Below are 22,079 nucleotides of genomic sequence, written 5' to 3' on the forward strand. Positions count from 1 at the left end.
AGTGGAAGCAGTATAGTAGGCAGTGTGGACAAGAGCTTCAGAGCTGTGTGGGTCTGGGTTCAAATCTCAGCGTCTCCACATTGCTGCTGTGTGATCCTGTGTTTCCTAGCTTCCCGAAACTCTGCTTTCTCATCAATAAAACAAGAATCACACCAGCCACCCTTGGTGCAGAGGATTAGTGAGCTGCATCCATAAAGTGAGCAGGAATAACAACGTTCGTTCCCTCCAGGTCGTGAAGAAGGGCGAGGTCTGGAAACTCTGAGAAACCATTGGTGAATGTGGGTCCAATTAGCTACCATATGTCTCTAATTTTAATTCAATCCTTTTGAAAATATTTTTCCAAGAGCATATTTTCATAACCTTTGTTATTCCTTATTTTCCATCTTCACTGAAATATTTCAAAATACACAGGGAAGACAAAGTGGGTGAGTATAAACTGAGGGCGGCTGAGAGTGTGTTGATCCTGATCCAGCTGACTGGGTAGGCGACCGCTGGAAAGCCTCGTAGAGTGTGGGATGACAGCAGTCAGTGCTGGGAGGGCACTGGACGTGAGGGCCTCTCTGAGTTTCACTAATTACGTTTCATATTCTGCATATCTTTAGACAAGTGAAACAAGATGGAAATGGAACTGACATTTATACCAACAAATTCTTAAATAATATTGAATACAAAAGATGAAGTTTTATCTGTATAATATTAATGTTAATATTAATATTATTACATAACCATATTAAACAATATTAAATTCATTTAATATAAACATCAAATAATTAATAATGATTCAATAATTAATATTAAATAATATTAATCGTATTAAAATGTTGATCATATCAAAATTAATAATATCATTAATAATAACAATGTAGTATAATATTTCTCTAAGGGTACTAAAGGCTTTTCCAGAGATTGAGACAAATCACTACTGTTTGTATTTTGTTTTTCCTATTAAGAAAGAAGGTCTCTCATCTGCCTGGGAAGGGAGGTTCCCTGTCCTGCTGGAGACCCTCGGGAAAGGGTCAACGTCATGGGAAGAGCTGTGCGACTATTACATTCCATCTATTTATGGTTATTTTAGGATCAGCAGATTCAGGGAATGAAAGGGAGAAGTAATTAATGTTAATTGTTCTTCGTCTATAATTTACACAGCTCTCACAACCACCCTGAGATAGATCTGGTAAATAAGGAAGCTGACACTCACAACCGTCACTTGGCTTGCCAAGTAGACGTCAGAGCCAAGGATGAAAGGCAGAACTGTCTGACCCCTCAGAGCCCTAGCTTGTGGCCCTGCACCAGGCTTTCACAGACCAGGTAATTACAGAACTCAACTATTTCATTAATTCAAGAAAATTAAATTATAATATGAATGATATTATTATATTACATTTTTGAATAACTGAATTTGATGGATGTTAATAACTAAACTTGAATTAGATCAAATTCAAATTAAATTCCAGTAGTCAAATATATATAGACCAACACCTGCTAGGAAGAGGACACAAGGGGGCTGACGTCCTCACAGGGGAGAGACAGGCCTGTGCAGAGGCTGTGAGCGCTCTGAGGGCCACACGTAGGGTGGGCGGAGAGTCCCTGGAGAAAGGCCTCTCTGAGGAGGGCCATTGGTGCTGCGGCAAGAAGGGGTGAAAGAGGCCAGGTGGGGGACAGGAAGAGTGGCAGCAGAGCTGAGAGGCAAGGAAGGCCTGCCTGGTGCCAAGGCAGAGAAGAGAGGCAGCGCCACGGGAGAGGGCAACTGCAGAGCAAAGTCTCAGACCCACGGGGAGGGTGAGCCTTGCAGAGTCAGGCTGCCTGAGAGAGAAACGAAGGGCGGGCAAAGACTCAGAGGAATCCTGAGGAGCCTGTGGAGGCAGCTGAAGAGGCTCATGCAGGACAGCCTCAATTCTCAGGTGAGGCCAGCGGAAGAGGCTCAAGAATAAGATTTGGAGAGGCCTGTGATGGGCATGGTGTGGAAGGACCAGCCTCTGGACTGGACTGTGGGCTCCACGTGGCAGGAGTCAGGCCTTATACTTCTTCTGAACACACACTAGACACGCTGCAAAACGACAGTAGACCAGTAAACGCTGGCCTGGGCCACACTGTTAACTTTTGTGTACTTTATTTCCTTTTTCCCACCCACGTGATGGTAAATGGAAACCCAATTGCACAGCTTCCAGAACCAAGCATAGGCTTGCCTGGAGAAGCTAGGCACATTCAAAGTTTAATTAAGTGCTGTGCACTAAGGACTAATTAAGTGCTGAGGGGCGGGCTGGGGAGGGGATTAGGGAGCTGGGACAAGGGTGAGACTGGGTCATCTGCCCTCATGAAAAGGAGGCCCCATCTCAGCACTGACACAGTGACCATTTAAGAGTATAGTTTATACTCTGGTCGACTTGATCATCATCTTTATGTTGATAAAAAATTATGTAAATAATAACATATATTATGTCCATTATCTCATTACTGTGGAGTTTTCTTAGTCACTTCACAGAATGTTAGATGCTGAAATGATTGTATTCCCTCTGCCAAAGGGAAAGCTTTAAAGATCTCATGGAGATGAGATTTCTATAGATTTTGGAAAGGGAAGACGGTTTCTTTAAAACTCTGCCGGACATATTCAGGCGATGCGCCTAATGCAGTGCCTTGCACACGGGAGGCCCCCTGTGTGAGCTGCTGCTGCTACCGCTGCTATTCTGCATGGACAATTTTTAAATAGCTGCTCCAGAGGAAAACCCAAGTTAAAACAAGAGAAAGCAAGTCAAAACAAACAAATTCCACATCCATTAAAGAGCAGCCAGGAGTGATACTCACCTTTCATAGGACTTAATTGCCTGTTCTACTTTTTGCTTGTAGATGTTGAGGTTGACTCCTTGGGGGTTAATCAGTGTCATCTTATTTGTGTCGTGGCACACATGTGCCAGAGGGAACACCTGTGCATCAATGCCAAAGGAAAGTGTCATTTGATAGGTTAATGCATGCCTTCAAAAATGGTCTACATGGCTGGACGGTATGTTTTTCCAACTGTAAAATCAATACATTATAATAGTAGAAAAATTAGAAAATACAATCATAAAGAAAAAAGTAAGAATCAGAGATATCATTGCTACCCTTTTCATTTCAACTTTTAAAACTATATACTTTGAAAATAACTACCACCACACACACAAGAAAACAAAATTGTTTCAGGAAACCCTAGTCAGAACTGAGTGTTATCTTCATAAGCCTCTGTCAAATTGATGAGAGTGACTGATAAGAAATCGGAGCTCATTGTTGGTACTTTGTAAATTACTAGTTGGGTTAAACATCTTTTTTCATATACTTATTCATTTGGTTTTCTCTTGAAGATACCCGATTATGGTTACTTTCTTTTGACCATTTTCTTTCTCAATTTATGAGGTTCTTATAGATATGAAATAGAGAAGGCTTGGTGATCAATGAAAGAGAGGGCTTCTTTTGAGTTCTTTCTGGCCACATCTGGTGCTTACTCCTGGGTCTGGGGATGTCTCTGACTCCACGCCATCTGAATACTACCGGTAATATTATATGTTTACCTTTTTGCATATTGCCTACCTCTCCCTAACAGAATGTAAGCTCCATCAGAGCAGGAACTTTTCTTTATTCACTACTGTATTCCTATCACCTAGAACAGTGCCCAGCACATAATGTGTCCTCAACAAATATTTGTGGATAAATGAACAAATGTATGTTCATGAAAAGGTATATTCCATATCTTAATATTTAAAAAAAAAAGAAAAAGAAAGTCTAATAGGAGAATACTAAGACACGATATCATTTCAATATTGCCTATGATTCCAACCACAAGGAGCATGTAGGCATTTTGGAAATGTGGGGAATTACTTTTAAGAAGTAAATCTTTACTTTCAATCAAGATGATATAGTTCGTGCTTTTATGTTCCCCCTTGCCTCCAAAATCATGCCAAAATTGTACTGTTGTTGTTATGTAAGAAAAAAAGGAAAAAAAAGAAAAAAAAGAAAAGAGGAAGGAAAGAAGGAAAAAGAAAGATGCATGGTTGACAGATTTCTAGAGACAGAAAGTTGAACAGAACTGTGAACAAGTCGGCAGGGTTGAAGCTCTGGGCTTGTTGACTCTGTGTCCAAAGATGGCAGGGGAGTGGGAGCTCAACTCCTGGGAAGCAAGTGAGACTATGAGCGCTCTGTAAGACAAGGGCCCACATCAGCCTCAGTCCTGAAGCCAGCACTGGTGTGAGGATGTCTCACCCCTGAAAGAAGGCCCTGCATATCGAGAAAAAGCCCTGATGTAGCCTCGCAACCAAGGACTCAACCAAGCCACCCGCCGTCTACAGCATTCCCCTATCAACATGGAACTGGAGCTCAAACCGCCAACCAGGGGGTGCCAGGGGATGGACTTAGGCAACTACAGAACAGAAGGAGAAAGAGAGAAAGACAGATTAAAAACATCTTGTTAAAATGAGCCAGCAAACTAAAATTCCAAAGTATACACACAAAAAATGCCAAAAATGATAGCTGAGCAAATCAACAATCAGAATGTCAGTTCATTTGAGAAGAGGTTAATTTTATGAGCCATCTAACAATAACTTTATATTAATTATGCTTAAAATTAATTATGATTACGTTGTTCAAAGATGTAACAGTCATATAGAAGTACAAAAACATACAGAAGTGTGATGGGGAGAAATGGATAAGAAAAAGAATAATATTTTAAATAATAAAATAAAATATATCTTGGAAGACATAGGCATTAAAATGGAAAATTACATATATTAATTTTGTTTATTTAATTTTTTAATTAATTAATTAAAACATCAAGACCTAAGCAAAAACATAGGCAAAGCTTTAAAAAACTGAAAAGAAAGAAGTGAAGAGGCTGCATAGTCAAACTTGTCAGACACATAAATTTATCACGTGGCTTCTAAGCCACCTTCATCAAAGGGAAAGAGCCAGAACAGTGCATTAAAAGGTGAGTAGACTGGACTTTGAAAACAGAGGAAAGCTTGCAGAAGTGAAAAAAAATCCAAAGCCCATCTTTCAAAATAGAGCCACATATCACAGGAACTTTCAGAAGAAAAAAAAGTCAGTCTCAACAAATGAAAGACCCTCATGTTTTCATCACCCCTGGAAAAAACATCCTTAAGGAGTCTATAAATAGCTCTTCAAGCTTGCCAGCTTTTATGGCTCAATTGCAAATCACTATCACAAAATATTTAACAACATTATAGTATTTCACCATGCTCAGCTTGACTCCTGACTTAATGTACTTGAAGAATGTACTTAATGTACTTAAAGAAACCCTATTGTTTAATGTTCTACCTGCCTCTTTTGTGAATTTGGATCTCATGCGTTGTACGGCCATCGTGTACTTCTGTGTGGTAGTAGTTCAAATCTGGCTCATGTGCACCCACTCTCATTCCTTTCTGCTTGCAGATTTAGGGAAAGACAAAGTCATACTCCACACCGGCAGTCTGTGGTCTTAGCTTTTACAACATGGTGGTCATGTGGAGGTCCCATGAGATATTCTCTTTATGATGTCAAATTTACTGTGATTATGAGGTCATAAGGGGCATTCTCATAGGGACTTAAGGGATCGGAATCATGGCCACTCTACTTCTGCAAGGAAGGGGGTTGGGAGGAGAGTGAGATTAATGAAGAAACTGACAGCTCTGTTTGAGAGGGAAGAAAACCAGCTGATCACACTTCCTTTGAAAATGGTTTACTTATTACCTCTTATAATGCAAATCAAGCAAAACCAACTAATGAGGGGCTCTTCTGGACAATATTTGATAACCAAAGAGAGCCTCAAGGTATTACCTACTTCAGTTCTTTTGATGTTAACCTAGAAGCCTAACCAAATTGATATTAATAATCACACCCTGTGTGGGAAGATTTTAACTATGGGGGAGGGAGGGAGGGAGGAAAGGTGGTAGAGAGAGACTGAGATCGAGAGAGAAACGATAACAGCAGAAGAGCTGGAATTCACTGCCAATTTGGGCTGATTCTGTTAGACTTTTCCCACTGTTGGATCAGAGATACCCTGTAAGCAACCACTGTAGTTGAGAATAGTTTCATCAATAATAATAACAGTGTTTCTCCTGTACTCTCTACCAAGCACGGGGCACTCTCTACATATTTTCTCATTCAACCTCTCTAGATATGTACACTGAATTGCGGTTTTTTAATATGGCTTCCCTTTCCACTAAACTCTATAGCTCTTTATTCCTTTTTAAAAACAGTAGTTTCTAGTACAATACATGTACAAAGTAACTACTAATTGAACACATGAAAGACTAAAACCAAATATAAATTAAAATAATGGTCAAGGCTCAACAACTTTTAAAAGTTTATCTATATTATAAGACATAATTAAGTTTGGATTCTACCAAATTTGAATTCTTGGTGATTGAGGTGTGGGAAAAGTGTAACTCTGCTATTTTTAAAGTGGTGTTTGCTAAGAACGAGAATAATGCAAACAAGATTTTCAGAGTATATTTAACTTACATAAGAAAACTATTCTCAAATAATAAAAGAACAGAAAATTAAAATGAAATATTTTCACACAGCAATTGGCAAAGATACGGAAAAACAGGCACTCTTAAAATTCAAAGTAAACTGCCCGATAACAGGGGGATAGTTAAATAAATCATGGTAATTCATATTATTGAATATTAGTACAACCATTAAAGTTCATCTAAACACGGTCGTTACAAGGAAATATGTTCACAACATATGCTAAATGAAGAAAGCAGGATGCAGAACTGTACACACAGCTGTTTGTTAAAATAACACAGGTAGAATTCTACTTGACAACATCCTGGCCGTGTTTATAAGCAATCCCACAGCATTTTGAAAATGGAAAATAGTGTGAAACTGGTGTTTACATATTTATTGTTCAACCCCAACTAAATTCACCAACTTCACTGTTTTTCAAGTAAATCACTTCTTCCAATAAATATCCCTGAGCTTGCTGCCAGATTGGCCAAGGAGAGGTCTGATTGGCCGTTGAGTAATGAAAATGCAAAAGCTGTGCAAATCCCACGCGGATGACTCTGGACATAGAGGCGATGACATTATAGACATGGCAGTTGTACACATTGCTGAGCGCTGAAGCTTAACTTCTGCTTTCAAACAGAAACATCTCCAGGCTCCACAGAAGAAAATGAAGGCAGGGCCACAAATTAACTGGCAAACATATGTGTCAATAAGATCCTGCATAAATGCATGAAAATCTGTTACTGCAGTGTAGATTACATCTCACATTTTTCAATCTACACTTTTAAAAGATAGAAAGATTATTTTTTCAATTTAAATAGTATAGTAGATGAATAGTAGATGAATATTTGCTGGCATGAAATGATGTTCACAATAGGTTGTTGAGTAAAAATGAAGGTACAAAACAGTATATTCAGTTTGACTTCATGTTGGTAAAACTAAAACAAAAAACAACGGATAAATATGTAGAGAAAAAGGTCTGCCCAGATAACCACCAAATGATTCATCTTTGGGGAATTAAAACTCATTTCTTTCTCTTTCACTTATCTGTATCTTCTAGTTTGTCTACACAATGAATACATACAGCTTTTGTAATAACTGTCCTTTTAATTTTTGAATTAAAATAAGCTTTTCTATCAGTTCAGTTTTGAACGCTACAATATTTGAAAGCAACAAATCACCATGTCTCTAGCGGTATGCCTAAGCTCTTGGCACCTAACATTCCTTGTCAGCGAAATGAGATGAACAGCCACCTCACTAGGTTGCTCTAAGTTTTAGATGAGAAACTTTGATGAGATCAAATGCTTCTCTCAGAACCTAGTATGAGGTCTCACCACATAGGAGATTTGGGACCTTGCCATGGCCCATCAGGAGTAAATGACAGAGCTGGGGTGCAAGCCCAGGCTACCTGACCACAAAGCTACATGCTGAACCCAGATAAGGGCAAGGCAGGACGCCTGATTCCATGCTGCTAAAGACATGATGATGATCATGATGATGCTGATGTGGACTTTCCAAAGGTACAGACTAATGTTCCCAAATTATTTCGCTTTTATTTTCAAAGCAACTGGCAATACACAGCTTTGAATTCCAGATTCATCAAATAACTAAAACCATTTTATTCTGTATATGATTTGGGGATGAGTTAATCTTTTGAAAGACCTAAGGTAAAATTTTCTGGTCCATTGGAAACTAAAAGTGCCAGTTAGCATCATGTAATGAAGAGTTGCCAGGGCAACCTGCCTGCTCAGTACTTCATTTCCAAGGTGACAGATTTGATGCTGGACCAGGAGACACTGAAAATCAAAACAGCATTGTGCTCCAGAAGAAGAAAGAGCCCGTACATAAGTCATGAATGAAACAAAGAGCTGGGAACAAAGCCAAACACTGCTTTATGGTTCTACCCAGACAGATGTGGCCGTGCACAGAACATAGGAGAAAAAGTCAATTACAGTTCTCAGTGAAGTGGGTTAAGATTCATGTATCCTTTTCGGCTTCATTCCACTTTTTGTCTACTTTTTCATAAAATGTTAGGACCAAATCTCAAAAGGCCATACATCTCACTAAGTGGGATATATGTTTCGATAATTGTTTTCCTATTCTTTCCATTTATAGCTGAGGGTCTCTTGCAGTCAGAGGAAATATTAAGGAATAAAAGAAGTGAGCGTGCTTTGAGGGTGAAATTGGAATTAACTGCAGTGTATTTCCACCACCATCGTGATTCTTGCTCCGCCAATAATGGAGGAGGCTATGCACGCTGGGCAGTGTGCTGCCCACCCACGGGTTCGCGATGAGAATTTACAAAGCCACAAAAGGCACCAAGCACAAATGCCCACGGAATGCACTTGAAAAATGTTCACCCTCTTCCCTGGGCTTTGCTTTCTAGAGTCAGAAGACTAGAATGTTCTTCTGAAGAACAGGACTCTCACTACTCTTTATCCTGGTTTTCCCTTCTGGATAATCACTCGACATTCTTCTCTCTCTCAGCCACATGTGATTAGTCCCGTCCTCTTGACTTTACAAACAGCCTTGGACCCACCCCCAGTGTTGGCACCTGGGACAGAGTCGCCTAAGCCTTGCCTCCTGACTGCCCCTTATCCTCCCAAACTCAGAGCTCTCCAACTATTCTCCACACTGCAGCCAAAATCCAAATTTGATCTTCTCTCTTGTTTGCTAAAAACCCTTCAGTTCCCCTCAGGATGACATTGGAAATCTTTAACTCACCCAAGGCCTCCTTCACCAGCTTTAACGTCTTCCCCCAGTCACACTAAACCTTCTCAGGAATGACAAACTTTCTCTGACCCTTGGACCTCTCCACATGTTCCCCCACTGCCTAGGACACTCCTCCTGCCTCATCACCTTCACAACTCCTCTCTGCCCTCCATCCAAACTTGGACTGAACAGATCCCTCAGGTCCGAACTCTTAAGGCCAGGTCCAAAGCCTCCTCTGACAACTGACACCGGGCTAGGGGCTTATCCTGCATCCTCACGCTGCACTTCCCACTCGTCACATTCGACTAGAACTTATTTTAATTGCTCCTTTCTCTGCGAGATTATAAATTGTGTTTGGGTAGGAACATTGGCTGTCTTGTTTGGCTGTATTCTAGAGGCCAGCTCAGGGCCTGCATACAGTAGGCATGTAATACTTATTGAATATTTTTATAATAAAGGCCAGTATTTATTGAGTGTCTGCTAAGTACTGTCCATTATATGCATTACTTCTTTTAATCCTACAGCAGTCTCAGAGTAGGTATATTATGATCCCCAGAGTACAGATATATTACATACATCCTGGAGAGCAAATTTCTGGATGCTGGAGGGAGTTACTACATTCACGTATTCAGAGTAAGAGCCGGTGAGAAGAGGACAAGTTGAATAAGAATAAGATTTTATGTTTGCCTGCTATTTTCATGGTTCTCAAAACATTTCTACACTCGTTGAACTAATGCTTATCAACAAGTATTATATAGAGTTCCTGTTAGGAAAAAGGCTGTCTTGGGTCCAGCTATCCCATCTCTGGGAATCTATTCTAAAGACACACTTGTACATGTGCCCAAAATCTATCTGCAAGGAAATCTGTTACAGGATTGGTTGTAATAGACAAACACAAAGTAAATGTCCATTAATAACAGGGAAGAAGCTTGCAAAGAATAAGAATAAGATACACTCATGTCTATGCACGCAGAAAGGTCTCTAAGATCTTAATTTTTTAAAGATAATTTGTATAAGATGAAAGATAATTTAGAAAAGATAAAACATCAAGTCCATATGGGATTGATTTGTTTATTAAAATTATCATGTATATGTATATAAATGTACATTCTGTATACACATACATATGCGTGTGTGTGTAGAAAAAGGATTGAAAGGATATTTGCCAAACTATTCAGTGTTCCCTTCATAGATGAGAGCAGTTGAGGGAGAAGCTTCCACATTTTTCTCTAAAGGCTTCAATTGGTCATTCTATACCTAGAACGTATTCATTTATTACTTATCAAATAAAAATAAACCAACAAATTAATTAAAAATTAAGTTCCTTTGGTATTTACACCATTTTATTATTTGTTTTAGGTCTGTTTCTCTTAACATTTTTTCTTGGTGTATCATTAATACATATTCAAAGTTAAAAGTATGACCACAAAAACGAAAAAGCACATAAACAAAATCCAAAAATCTTTAATAATCTCACCACTCAGATAAATACTGTTAACATTTTGGTAAAAGTGAAAAGGGAGGGTGAAAGAGTGCCATGCCCACATCATACTTATATACAAATTAACATATTATATACAGAGTTTTGTACCCTGATTTTTTCATTTAGCATTATATTGAGAGCTTTTTCCCACGTCATTACTTATGCTACAGAAACACAGTGTTTAATGGATATATGACATCCCATCATATAGATGTGCCTACCAGATATTTAGATGGTTTTCAATTTTCTCATTTTTAGATATAAGGCAGCAATAACAATTCTGACAAATTCTGACAATGTATTTGTCAGTATTTCTGATTGTTTCCTTGCATAGATTATGAAATATCTACATATGGGTTTGCTGGAGGAAAGACTGTAAGCCAACACCTCTGAACACATTGCCAAGGTTGCGCCAATTTATACTCCCACCAGCAGGACATAAAAGTTCTAATTTCATCCCATCTTTGCCATCACTGTTTATTAGTATTTTTTAACCATAAAAATTTGATAATGGTTGAGAGTTGTCTAATTTTTTTTTCAATCTGCTTTTTTTCTAAATGCATATATTTGGTTATCAGTAAGAAATATTTTTGTCTTTGGTTTTGACCTTATTTTTTTCCTACCTTTTTCTCCTAGATTTTCCACTAGGGTATCTATCATTTTTTTATTCCTTTATGGCATGAGTGTGCATATCTGTATATATACTGAACACTGACACTGATTTATACACTCACACACACACACCACACGTATGGATTTATATGGATACAAACACACAAACACACATATCTAAGATATTTCTCATACAACTCTGTGATATGTTAAAAATATTTTTCTGATATCTGCCTTTATTTGATTAAAATATTTTTATGCAAAATAACATTTTTATGTATTCACTCTATAAATCCTTCCCTTATGGTTTTTTCCTTTAATTTTATGCTTATGCTCCCCCACCCTATCATATTAGTTTTTTGAGGGATTTACTTTTCAATGCATCTCAGGTAACTGGAGGTTTAGAAGGAGACAGGGTAAGCGCAAGAAAATTCTATTCCTAGGGAGAGTTCACTAAATATATTTTATTCCAGGTAAAACAAGAAAATTAATAAAATAAATGCAGAGAATATGAGAAGCTGTCAACAAATTTCCTAGAAGAAATGAATCAGTGCCCAGTTTCCCTGTGTTGCTTCCGGAAGAAGTCAAGTTCACGTGATAAGTTGATATCTGACTAATCAGGTTAGAGCTCACTGAAGGTATAAATAGAATCTGCCAGTCACAAGATGACAGCCAGGGAAAGACCACGCACCTTGCGGCAAAGTCATCAGGAGCTCAGCCTAAGCGATCACACACCACCTCCAGAGCAAGAACCACGGGCCATGTCAAACCAGGACGCATGCTGAACTCCATGGCTGTAATTTCTTAACTGTGACTAATCGAAAAATTCACTAATTCATCTGCTTCCTCCTGGTTCCTTCCATCGAACCTCAGCTAGAGCAAGACTAGGTAGATAAAGCTGGGGTCTTTTCAACTTTCTATTAGGGGAAATTTCAAATATGTAAAACAGTAGCCAGAAGAGTAGAATGAGCCTCCTCTCACTCTATATTCTTATTACCCAAATTTAACAATTATCAGCTCAAGCCAGTCTTGCTTTATCTACTCCTCCTGCCCCTCCACTACTCCCACCATCCAGATTATTTTGAAGCATATCCCGAACAACTCACATTTCCCCTGTAAATATTTCAGTATGAGATAAGGTCTTTTAAGGATATTATTTGCATTTAGAGACTGTAAAGCCTGATATACTCCTCGTGAAATTCTTAGCTACTGTTACATTGGCCAGGAAGCCCCGGGGTTCCATCTTCATATCCTTGTTTCTTTCCTGTTCCTCATCCCTGTGCAATCTGGCTGCCCCACTGCAGCTGCTCTTGCTGAGGGCCAGGACCCACCAGCTGCCCCATTCAAGGGAAGCTTTTCACTACTTCTTTGCCTTCCTCCACATTTAACCCCACCACGCCCTCCTACTGGAAGCTCTTTTTCTCCTTCCAGGACATGACAATCACTCTCTTCTTTTCTGGCTCCCTCACAGGGTCTCTCACAATCCCTCAGTCTCTCTGTCTCTGTCTCTGCCTCTCCCTCTCTCTTTCTCTCTCTGACATTTCCTTTGGAGACTTTTACGATGGAACAGCAGCACTGTATTTAGGAAGGGAAGGGAAGCAACGGAAAGACATAACCTCTCTCAAGTTCTCCCTACCCTTTGACATTGGGTGATGTCCACTCAAGACTCAGGACTCTGAGCTGGAGGCTTTTCAGACAGTTCTGCAGCTCCACACTGCTACCCGTCAGCAGCGAGCCACGAACAACCAACCTGACAAAGGCCAATTTCTTCTCGCCTTAAAAATAAAAATGCTTAAGGGCTTTTCTCTCTCCATTTTACTGCCTTTAAAATAATGCTTTTCCAATAGCTGAAATACATTTCTGTTACAACTGTACAAGACTGAAGTGAACTACTTTTTATTCGAACAGGAAATGAAAAATATATCAACTAGGGACATATAGAAAATCAGGTTTACCTCATCAAAGACCTTGGAAACAACATGCTTGTCCAGAATGGGAACATAGGTGGGGCTGTGAGGGACCGCTGTCACTGACAAGGCATCCATGATGGTGAGCTTCTTGGCGACCAAGCCGTGCGTCTTGAGCCAGGTTGCTGAAGACACAGCTAAAGAACTAAGAACACAAGACTGTGATGTTTTAAAGTTTATAACAGACAAAAACATAATGAAATTGTCCTAGTAAAATTAAAGTACTCACTCTTGGTCATAAACCTGGCTACCCTCTAGAGTCAATCTTTCTAATGCTTTGTCGTCTGGATACCCATTTGCCAGCAGGATGCTCATTTCTGTGAAAGGGGAAATGGCAGTTGTATAATTTCCTGATATATGGGGTTTTATCAAAATGCAAAAAGATCACTCATCTCTGAGCTCAGTTGTGACTGAGGGCTAATACATGGACCACATTTCAGAGAACAATGATCTGTTAGCATGGGAGATTCATTTGCAAGATTCATTTGCAAGTTATACTAAAGACCAATGCATAGGTAAACATGGTGCTATCATTGTACTATCATGGTACCATCATTGCTTTGTTTATCTACCTCACCCCATCTTCACTGAGATCTCTCTCCATGGAAGAATGAGACACACTCATTCTCTCATTCTCCAGAAAATACGTTTTTTAAATGTTAAATAAGAACACGATTAACCAACAATTGTTCAATATTACCCTCATTAGACTACCCCCAAGTTATACAAGGGAGCCTTGATCAACATTTTAGTTTCTGATAGTTTGTTTTGTGGTTCCTCTGCTCTACGCAGAAAACCCAAATCTCTACTAGGTCCTGTTTAGTTGTAGGTTCAAGTCTCCAAACTAATATTTGGAGTTTTTAATGTATATCCTTAAGAAAACTTGGATTTAGAAATGGAAAGGTATATTAGCTAGTTGAATCAGCAGAATCTAGGAAGGGCGTTTGGGAATGAGTTAGCCAAATGTCTAAGAAATCACATCCTAATCACCATACGATAAGCCCTTTAAGGATTGTGCACATAGCAGACAGAGGAAGTATGACAGTTTAATTGAAACTGAGGAAAAGCCATCACACCCATCAGCACTGAAGAACACGAGGTTTGATTAAGCTATGACTGAGTAACAACACGTATAAATTTGCCACTCAGGTGCTTCTTACTACCTAGGGGATTGTGTGTGTGTGTGTGTGTGTGTGTGTGTGTTTAGCTGGGATTTATCATCTATGAACTATTTGAAATACAGGGGAAAGTACTACAGGACTTAAACTTTCAGAAATTTACTATTTTAAGAATAGTGCTTTTATCAATAGTAATAAAAATTATGTGGAAATGTCATATTTTCCTCACATTTAGCCCCCAAAAGGCTGAAAGTATGGGCCAGAGAGGGGCTCTTAGATGGCATCACCACCTGTGAATGAAGGGAAGAAAATAAACCAACTATGAAGTCAGATTTTCAAACTCCAGCCACAGAGTGGCAGCAGCATTACCACTAGCACCACAGTGATGCGAGCCACGTGTCCATTACACACCCGGGCACAGTAAGCGTGAGTCTTGCCCTAGGAAAATCTAGTTCACTAAAGCAGATAGACCTGATTTACAGTGGAGTCCTCTGAAAAGGAAGCAATCTGGACCCACTTAACGATGATTTGTTTCCCCTCAAAGCATCTATACCCGCTTTTTCAGGAGCAGACACACTGGGTGAAGGGAGGTCAGCCTGGGCTTCCTGACCTAGAGACCCCTCTCTGGCTTGCCTCTGTCACGTGGAGTGTTCCAGCTGCTGGAATGGGAAAGGCCGTCCTTCCTCTCACTGCAAGCTGAGCTCTTGAGGGTGGACATCTGGCTTCTGAGCAGGCTGGTTTTGGTTGATTCTGTTGGTGTCACAGGGAGAGGGGTTAAAGAAACTTGGGATGGAAGAAGAAATTTTATTAGATAAAACTATTTCCTTGGATCCTCAAAAAAAAATGGCAGTTTCAGTTTCCCAACCCTCAGAGGACAGTCTGCCAGCAACTGAACGCTGTGGTAATGGCTTGGTCCATCAATCTGAGCCAAGCTCTACCCCTCCTGGAGAGAAATCTGCTTCCAAGCTCATTCAGGTTGTTGACAGAATGCACTTCCTTGCAGCTGTAGGACTGAGGTCCCTGTTCCCTTGCTGGCTGTCAGCCGGGGGCCTCGCTCAGCTCCTTAAACACCTGCACTCCTACCCACATGACCGTCTTCATCTTCAAGTCAGCAACGACACACTGAGTTCCCTTCATGCTTCAAGCCTTTCTGACTTTCCCTCTGCCGCTAGCTGGCAAAAGCCCTTGCTTTTAAGGGCTCATGTGAGTACACTGGGTCCCCTAGATAACCCTGTCTTAAGGTCAACGCAACATAATCATGGGAACGATGCCTCATCATATTCACAAGATGCAGGGTTTAGAGTGGGCCATCTTTGGTGGGCCATTTTAGAAACTCTTCTTACCACAGCTGCTGTCCAACAACTTTATTTATATTATTTTCTACCTTCTGGTTGGGTCCCTTTAACTAGCAAGTAGACACTTATCACACACTGACATTTAATCTGTGTGCTTTAGAGGACAATGAGCCTGTACCAAGACATTTTGATTACTTTTCAAATGTGATTAAATAAGCTACATTAATGGTCAATGTATTCTGTACTTCACAATTTAGAAGCAGAAATATCAAGGCTTTATGTAGTATTTATGAATGAAATGTATCCTTGTTTTCAACAAGAAGGGACTTACCATCTCCTATAAGAAATTAGATAATTAGAATGAAGATTAAGAATCTAAAAGTTGTCTATCTTTGGCACAGAGAGGCAACATCAGTGGTTTCCATGCATAGAAATAGGAGTGTGCTATTCATCGTTTTCTAGGCAACAAAAGGGTGAGTCCCATCTTGGTTGCCTCTGTGACCAGAAATTAAGGATAAATTTCCTCGGGAACTATGCCTATCAGCAAAAGAGATAAATGATCCACACGGAAGAGGTGAACTCCTGCCCTGACCACACTTACAGGCCACTTTGACCAGAAGCACTAGGCAAAAGCAACCACATACACTGGTGTGCCAAAATGAAAATGACATTTAGCTCCAAAAGTTCCCAAATATAAAAACTGTACTTTTCTTAAACCCTGCAAATACTGAATAAAAACACATTTTTCTGGCAGTGTATTCAAGCATTTAACTACTCCCCAAGCTCTGTATATTGAATCCCCACATTTCATCACTCTTCTACATTAAAAATTGAAACAGAATAAAAATTCAGCACAGGACTGCCTATCAATAGCAAGGATCCAAAATCTAAGTGAAATGGTGGAAGCAATAAAAGGCCTTTAAAATGTTTAGGATGAATAGCAAGTAGCTTCTTTAGCAAAACTCAGACTTATTGGAATGGGGAGCAGGCCTGGCAAAAGGGATCCAGTCACACTCGGGGCCCGATGTGGGAAGCCTCTTTGTTCCCAGGGTCCAAGACATGCCTCCCTTGCACAGAGACACAAGGATAAATGGACAGCTCATGCAGGAGGGACCAAGATATAGTAATTAGCCCATTCCAGGAAGCCTCTTGGTCTCTCTGGGTTCAAGGATCTTCCCCTCATGCCCAGAGACGTGAGACAGTAGTGGGGGAAGCTGTAACAGTCCTCCCCCATGGAGAGACATCTAGCACCCCAACCTGAGGAAAGTCTTGCTGCTCTCTCAGGCAGCTGCAGCAGGGACCAGTAGGAGCCCCAGTGCCACCAGAAAACCAAGCACCAAAATAATACCACGAAGGCTGTGAAAATTAAATTGCCATCAGAACCACAGCTCACAAAAGCAGGCCAAGGCCTATGTGCTCACCTTAACCAGGGCAAGCACTTCCTAAAATAAACGATTTAAACAGGAGCCAGAGTCCCTTATGTAATAGACAAAATGTTAAAGATACTATTACAACATCACCCACCCTATCAAGAACCAAGAAAATCATACCTTGAAGGAGAAAAAACAGTCAAATGACTCCAACGCCAAAATGAATCAGAAGTTGGAATTATCTGACATGAGTCTCAAAGAAGCTGTCTTAAAAATGCTTCAACAATTAATTACAAATTACCTTGAAACAAATGAACGGATAGAAAATCTCAGCAAAAAAATAGAAGTTATAAAAATTCCCAAGTGGAAATTGTAGAACTGAAACATAAAATAACAAAAACCAAAAAAACTTGTTCAGGGGCTGGCCCGGTGGTGCTGCAGTTAAGTTCGCATATTCTGCTTCGGCAGCCTGGGGTTGGCCAGTTCCGATCCTGGGTCTGGACATGGCACCACTTGTCAAGCCATGCTGTGGTAGGCATCCCACATATAAAGCGGAGGAAGATGGGCACAGCTGTTAGCTCAGGGCCAGTCTTCCTCAGTAAAAGAGGAGGATTGGCAGCAGATGTTAGCTCAGGGCTAATCTTCCTCAAAAAAAAAAAAAAAGAGAGAAAAAAAACTTGTTGGATGGGCTCAGTAGTAGAGTGGAATTGACAGAGGACAGTATCAGAGAACTTGAGGACAGAACAGTAGAATTCAGCCAATTTAACAACAGAGAGGAAATACCTTGAAAAAAAGATAGAGTCTTAGGGAACTGTAGGACAAGATCAAAATATCCAACATTCATATTATCAGAGTTCCAAAAGGACAGGGAGAAAGAAAGTGGGACTGAGATTATTTGAAGAAATAGTAGATAAAAACTTCCCAAATTTGCTGAAAGACATAATGTACAGATTCAAGAAGCTAAGAAAATCCCAACCATAATAAATTCAAAGAAATCCATGCCAAGATGCATTACAGTTAAACATTTGGAAATTAGAGACAAAGAGAACAATCTAGAAAGCAGCCAGAGAGAAAGGACACATTACCTATAGGGGAACACCACATAGGGTGTCAGTAGATTTCTCATTTAAAATGTAGCAGGGCAGAGAAAGAGGCTCAATATTTTCAACTACAAAAACGAAAGAACAATAAACTACAAATTCTGAATATGCCAAAATTGTCCTTCAGGAATGAAGAGAAAATAAAAACATTCCTAGACAAAGAAAAAGTAAAAAAATAATTGTGGCTAGCAGGCCTGTCTTTGAAGACTGAATACAGAACATTCTCCAGACAGAAAGGAAAAGATAAAAGGAGGAATTTTGGAGAACCAGGAAGGAAGAACGAAAGAGAGCAAAAATATGGTACATACAATAGACTATCCTTTCCCCATAAGATTTATAAATCATATTTGATGATTTAAATAAAAAGTAAACCACCACCTGACGCTCAAGACAATGATATTTAAAATTGAGGAAAATAGGGGCTGGCCCGGTGGCAGAGTGGTTGAGTTCACATGCTCTGCTTTGGCAGCCCCAGTTTTGCAGGTTTGATCCTGGGCATGGACCTACACACCGCTCATCAAGCCATGCTGTGGTGGCGTCCCACATATGAAATAGAGGAAGATTGGCACAGATGTTAGCTCAGGGACAATCTTCCTCAACAAAAAAAGGAGGGAGAAAATAAAGAAATCTAAATTGAAGTAAGATTTCCATACTCACACAAATTGGTAAAATGTTGATGCTAGTAGATTCTTATAAGTCTCATCCATATGCTTTCATACCCAGAGAAATCACTACAGAAACCAAAGAGATACACTCCAAACACTACAAATAAACCAAGATAGAATTTTTTTAAAAGTTCAAATAACCTGAAAGAGGGCAAGAAAAGAGAAATGGAGGAATGAAACCAGTGAAAATGAATAGAAAAATTACAAAATAACAGAAGTACGTGCTAACATACCAATAATCACTTTAAATGTCAATGGTTTAATTACACTAATCAAAAGACACATATTGGTAGAGTGGATAAAAGACCACTATTAAATGATAGACTCTTAGAAGAAATTTACTTCAAGTGCAACATAGGTAGATTGAAGGGAAAGGATGGAGTGGTTATCTTAATATCTGATAGAATACATTGGAGAGCAAAGAAAATTTACATAATAAAGGGATCAATCCATCAGGAAGACACATAGATCCTAAATAGGTATACACAAACTGATTCAGCCTCAAATATTTGAAGCTAAAAGTCGAAGAGCTGAAAAGAAAAGTAGGCAAGTCAACAAATACAGTTGGGATCTCATAACTTCCTTGTCAACAAATGAAAGAACTACTACACACAAAATCAACAAGGGCAGAGAAAATCTGAACAGAACAAACCGGCAAGATCTAACTGACATAGAGGGAACACTGTCCTCAAAAACACTGGAATACCCATTTTTTTCTAGTGTCCATCAAATATTTATCAACATAAATTATATATTAGGCATTAAAACAAACCTCAAAAAAAAAGGAAAAGAATTAAAATCATACAGAATGTGTTCTCTGACCATAGTGGAATCAAACTAGAAATCGATCGCAGAAAGACAACAGGCAAAACTCTAAACACGTGGAAGTTAAACAACACATTTATAAATAATCTGTGGGTCAAAGAGGAAGTCTTAAAGGAAAGAAAAATACTTATAACTGAATGAAAACAAAAACACAACAAATCAAAGTATGTGAGATGTAGCTAAAAGGGTGCTGGGAGGGAAATTTATAGCACTAAATGCTTACGTTGGAAATGAGGAAATATAGTCATATGTTGCTTAACAATGGGAAAATATTCTGAAAAATGCCTCAGGTGACTTCATTGTTGTGTGAACATCACAGAGTGCACTTACACAAACCTCGATGGTATAGCCCACTACACACGTATGCTTATGGTGCTAATCTTATGGGACCACCATTATGCATGCAACCTGTTGTTGGCCAAAACATCATTATGTGGCACGTGACCATATCTCAAATAAATAATAAATTCTTAACTCAAGAAACTAGAAAAATAAAAGCAAAATAAAACTAAAGCAGGCAGAAGGAAGGAAACAATGAAGAGCAGAAATCAATGAAATTAAAAATAATAAAACATTAGGGGCCGGCCCTGTAGCCGAGTGGTTAAGTTTGTGTGCTCTGCTTTAGCGGCCGGAGTTTCACTGGTTCGGATCCTGGGCATGGACATGGCACCGCTCATCAAGCCACGCTGAGGCGGCGTCCCACATGCCACAACTAGAAGGACCCACAACTAAAAATACACAACTATGTACCGGGGGGCTTTGGGGAGAAAAAGGAAAAATGAAATCTTAAAAAAATAAAACATTAGGAAAAATCAATGAGACAAAAAAGCTGTTTTTTCAGAGAGGGGGACCAATAAATCTGATAAAACCTCTATCAAGATTGGAAAAGACAGGAAGAAAAGAGAGAAAGAGAAGACTCAGAGCACTAACATCAGGAGTGACATATGGGCCATCCCTATAGACCTTGCAGCCACTAAAAAGGTAATAAAGGGATACAGTGAACAAATCTGCACTCATAAATTTACAAGCTAGACAAAACAGACCACTGTCTCAAAAACCTCAAACTGCCAAAACTCAACTGAGATAAAATAGACAATATTAATAGCCCTAACATCATTTTTAAAAATTGAATTCTTAATGAAAAAGCTCCTGGAAAAGAAACCTCCAGGCCCAAATGCCTCCATGATAATTTTACCAAATATTCATAAGAGAATTATATCAACTTCTTCCAGGGACAGAAGAGGAGGGACAACTCTCAACTCACTTATGAGGACAGCATTAGCTGGATACCAAAACCGGATCAAAATAGTATTAAGAAAATAAAAGAAAATTACTGACCAATACCCTACATGAACTTAATACAAAATCCTCAACAAAATATTAGCAAACCAAATCCAGCAACGTACTAAAAGTATTACACACTGAGACCAAGACGTACAAGGATGCTTCAACATTTGTATATCAATCAATGAGATCACCGTATCACTAAAGAAGAAAAATCATACATCAATTGACTCAGAAAAAGCATTTGACAAAATCCAGCACCCATTCATGATAAAAAAAAAACTCTCAGAAAACTAGGAATGAGAGGAACTTCCTCAACTTGATAAAGAATATCTACAGAAAATCTACAGCTAAAATCATACTTAACAGTGAAATATTGAATATCTTTCCCCATTAAGACTAGGCAAAAGGCACGAACGGCCACTGTCGTCACTCTTGTTCAACATAGTGTTGGAAGTTCTGGCTCCTGCAGCCTGGCGAGAAAAAGAAATAAAGCCAGAAAGATTGGAAGAGAAGATAAAACTATCCCTATTTGCAGGTGACATATTGTCTATGTGGAAAATGGCAAGGAATCCACACACACACAAAAAAACACAAAACACAAAAAACTAGAACTAGAACTCCAAGAACTCCTAGAAGTGAGTTCAGTAAGGCTACTGGTTACAGGATCAACACACAAAATCAATTGCATTTCGATATACTAACAATGAACATACGGAAGCCTATATTAAAAAACCTATACTATTCATAATTGTTCCCCCCAAAAGAGATAATTAGTTATACACTTAACAAAACATGTACAGGATCCATAAACTGAAAATTACAAAATGCTACTGTAAGACATCGAAGACCTAAATAAAATGGTCATGTTCCTGGGTTATGTCATGTTAACAGGCTGAATGAATCAACGTCATAGAGAGCCACTTATCCCCAAATTGATCTATAGGTTTAATACAATTCCTATCAAAATCCAAGAAAAGCTTTTTTATAAATGTAGACATTCTAAAATTTAAAAAGAAATTTCAGACCCTAGAATAATTAAAATAATTTTGCAGAAGAAAAATAAAGTTGGAGGAATCATTGTATCTGATATGAAAGCTTACCATGTAGCTACATTAATCAAGACAGCGTGGTTTTGGTGAAGAGATAGACACATAGATCAATGAAACAA

General features: G+C 39.2%; 1 protein-coding gene and 1 long non-coding RNA gene across 31 annotated transcripts in view; one reads left to right on the top strand and one right to left on the bottom strand.

The window, feature by feature from the left end:
• The window catches only part of VWA3B (von Willebrand factor A domain containing 3B), a 201,082-nt gene that overhangs the window by 44,300 nt on the left and 134,703 nt on the right, over window positions 1-22,079 (bottom strand). For 15 of the 30 annotated variants that reach the window (XM_070572067.1, XM_070572064.1, XM_070572071.1 and 12 more), the window contains 4 exons: window positions 15,003-15,119; window positions 13,481-13,568; window positions 13,240-13,396; window positions 2,803-2,921 (listed from right to left, as the gene is read on the bottom strand). In XM_070572067.1, the coding sequence (XP_070428168.1) occupies window positions 2,803-2,921; window positions 13,240-13,396; window positions 13,481-13,568; window positions 15,003-15,119 (481 nt within the window). Of the gene's footprint in view, window positions 1-2,802; window positions 2,922-13,239; window positions 13,397-13,480; window positions 13,569-15,002; window positions 15,153-22,079 lie in introns of all 30 variants that reach the window. The other 15 variants (XM_070572066.1, XM_070572063.1, XM_070572069.1 and 12 more) reach the window with 1 other exon arrangement.
• Window positions 5,560-13,493, top strand: LOC139075503 (uncharacterized). The gene is made up of 2 exons (XR_011525884.1): window positions 5,560-5,792; window positions 11,758-13,493. It is a non-coding gene; the product is annotated as an uncharacterized lncRNA (long non-coding RNA).

Source organism: Equus przewalskii, chromosome 14, assembly GCF_037783145.1.
Source record: "Equus przewalskii isolate Varuska chromosome 14, EquPr2, whole genome shotgun sequence".
Lineage (NCBI taxonomy): Eukaryota > Metazoa > Chordata > Mammalia > Perissodactyla > Equidae > Equus > Equus przewalskii.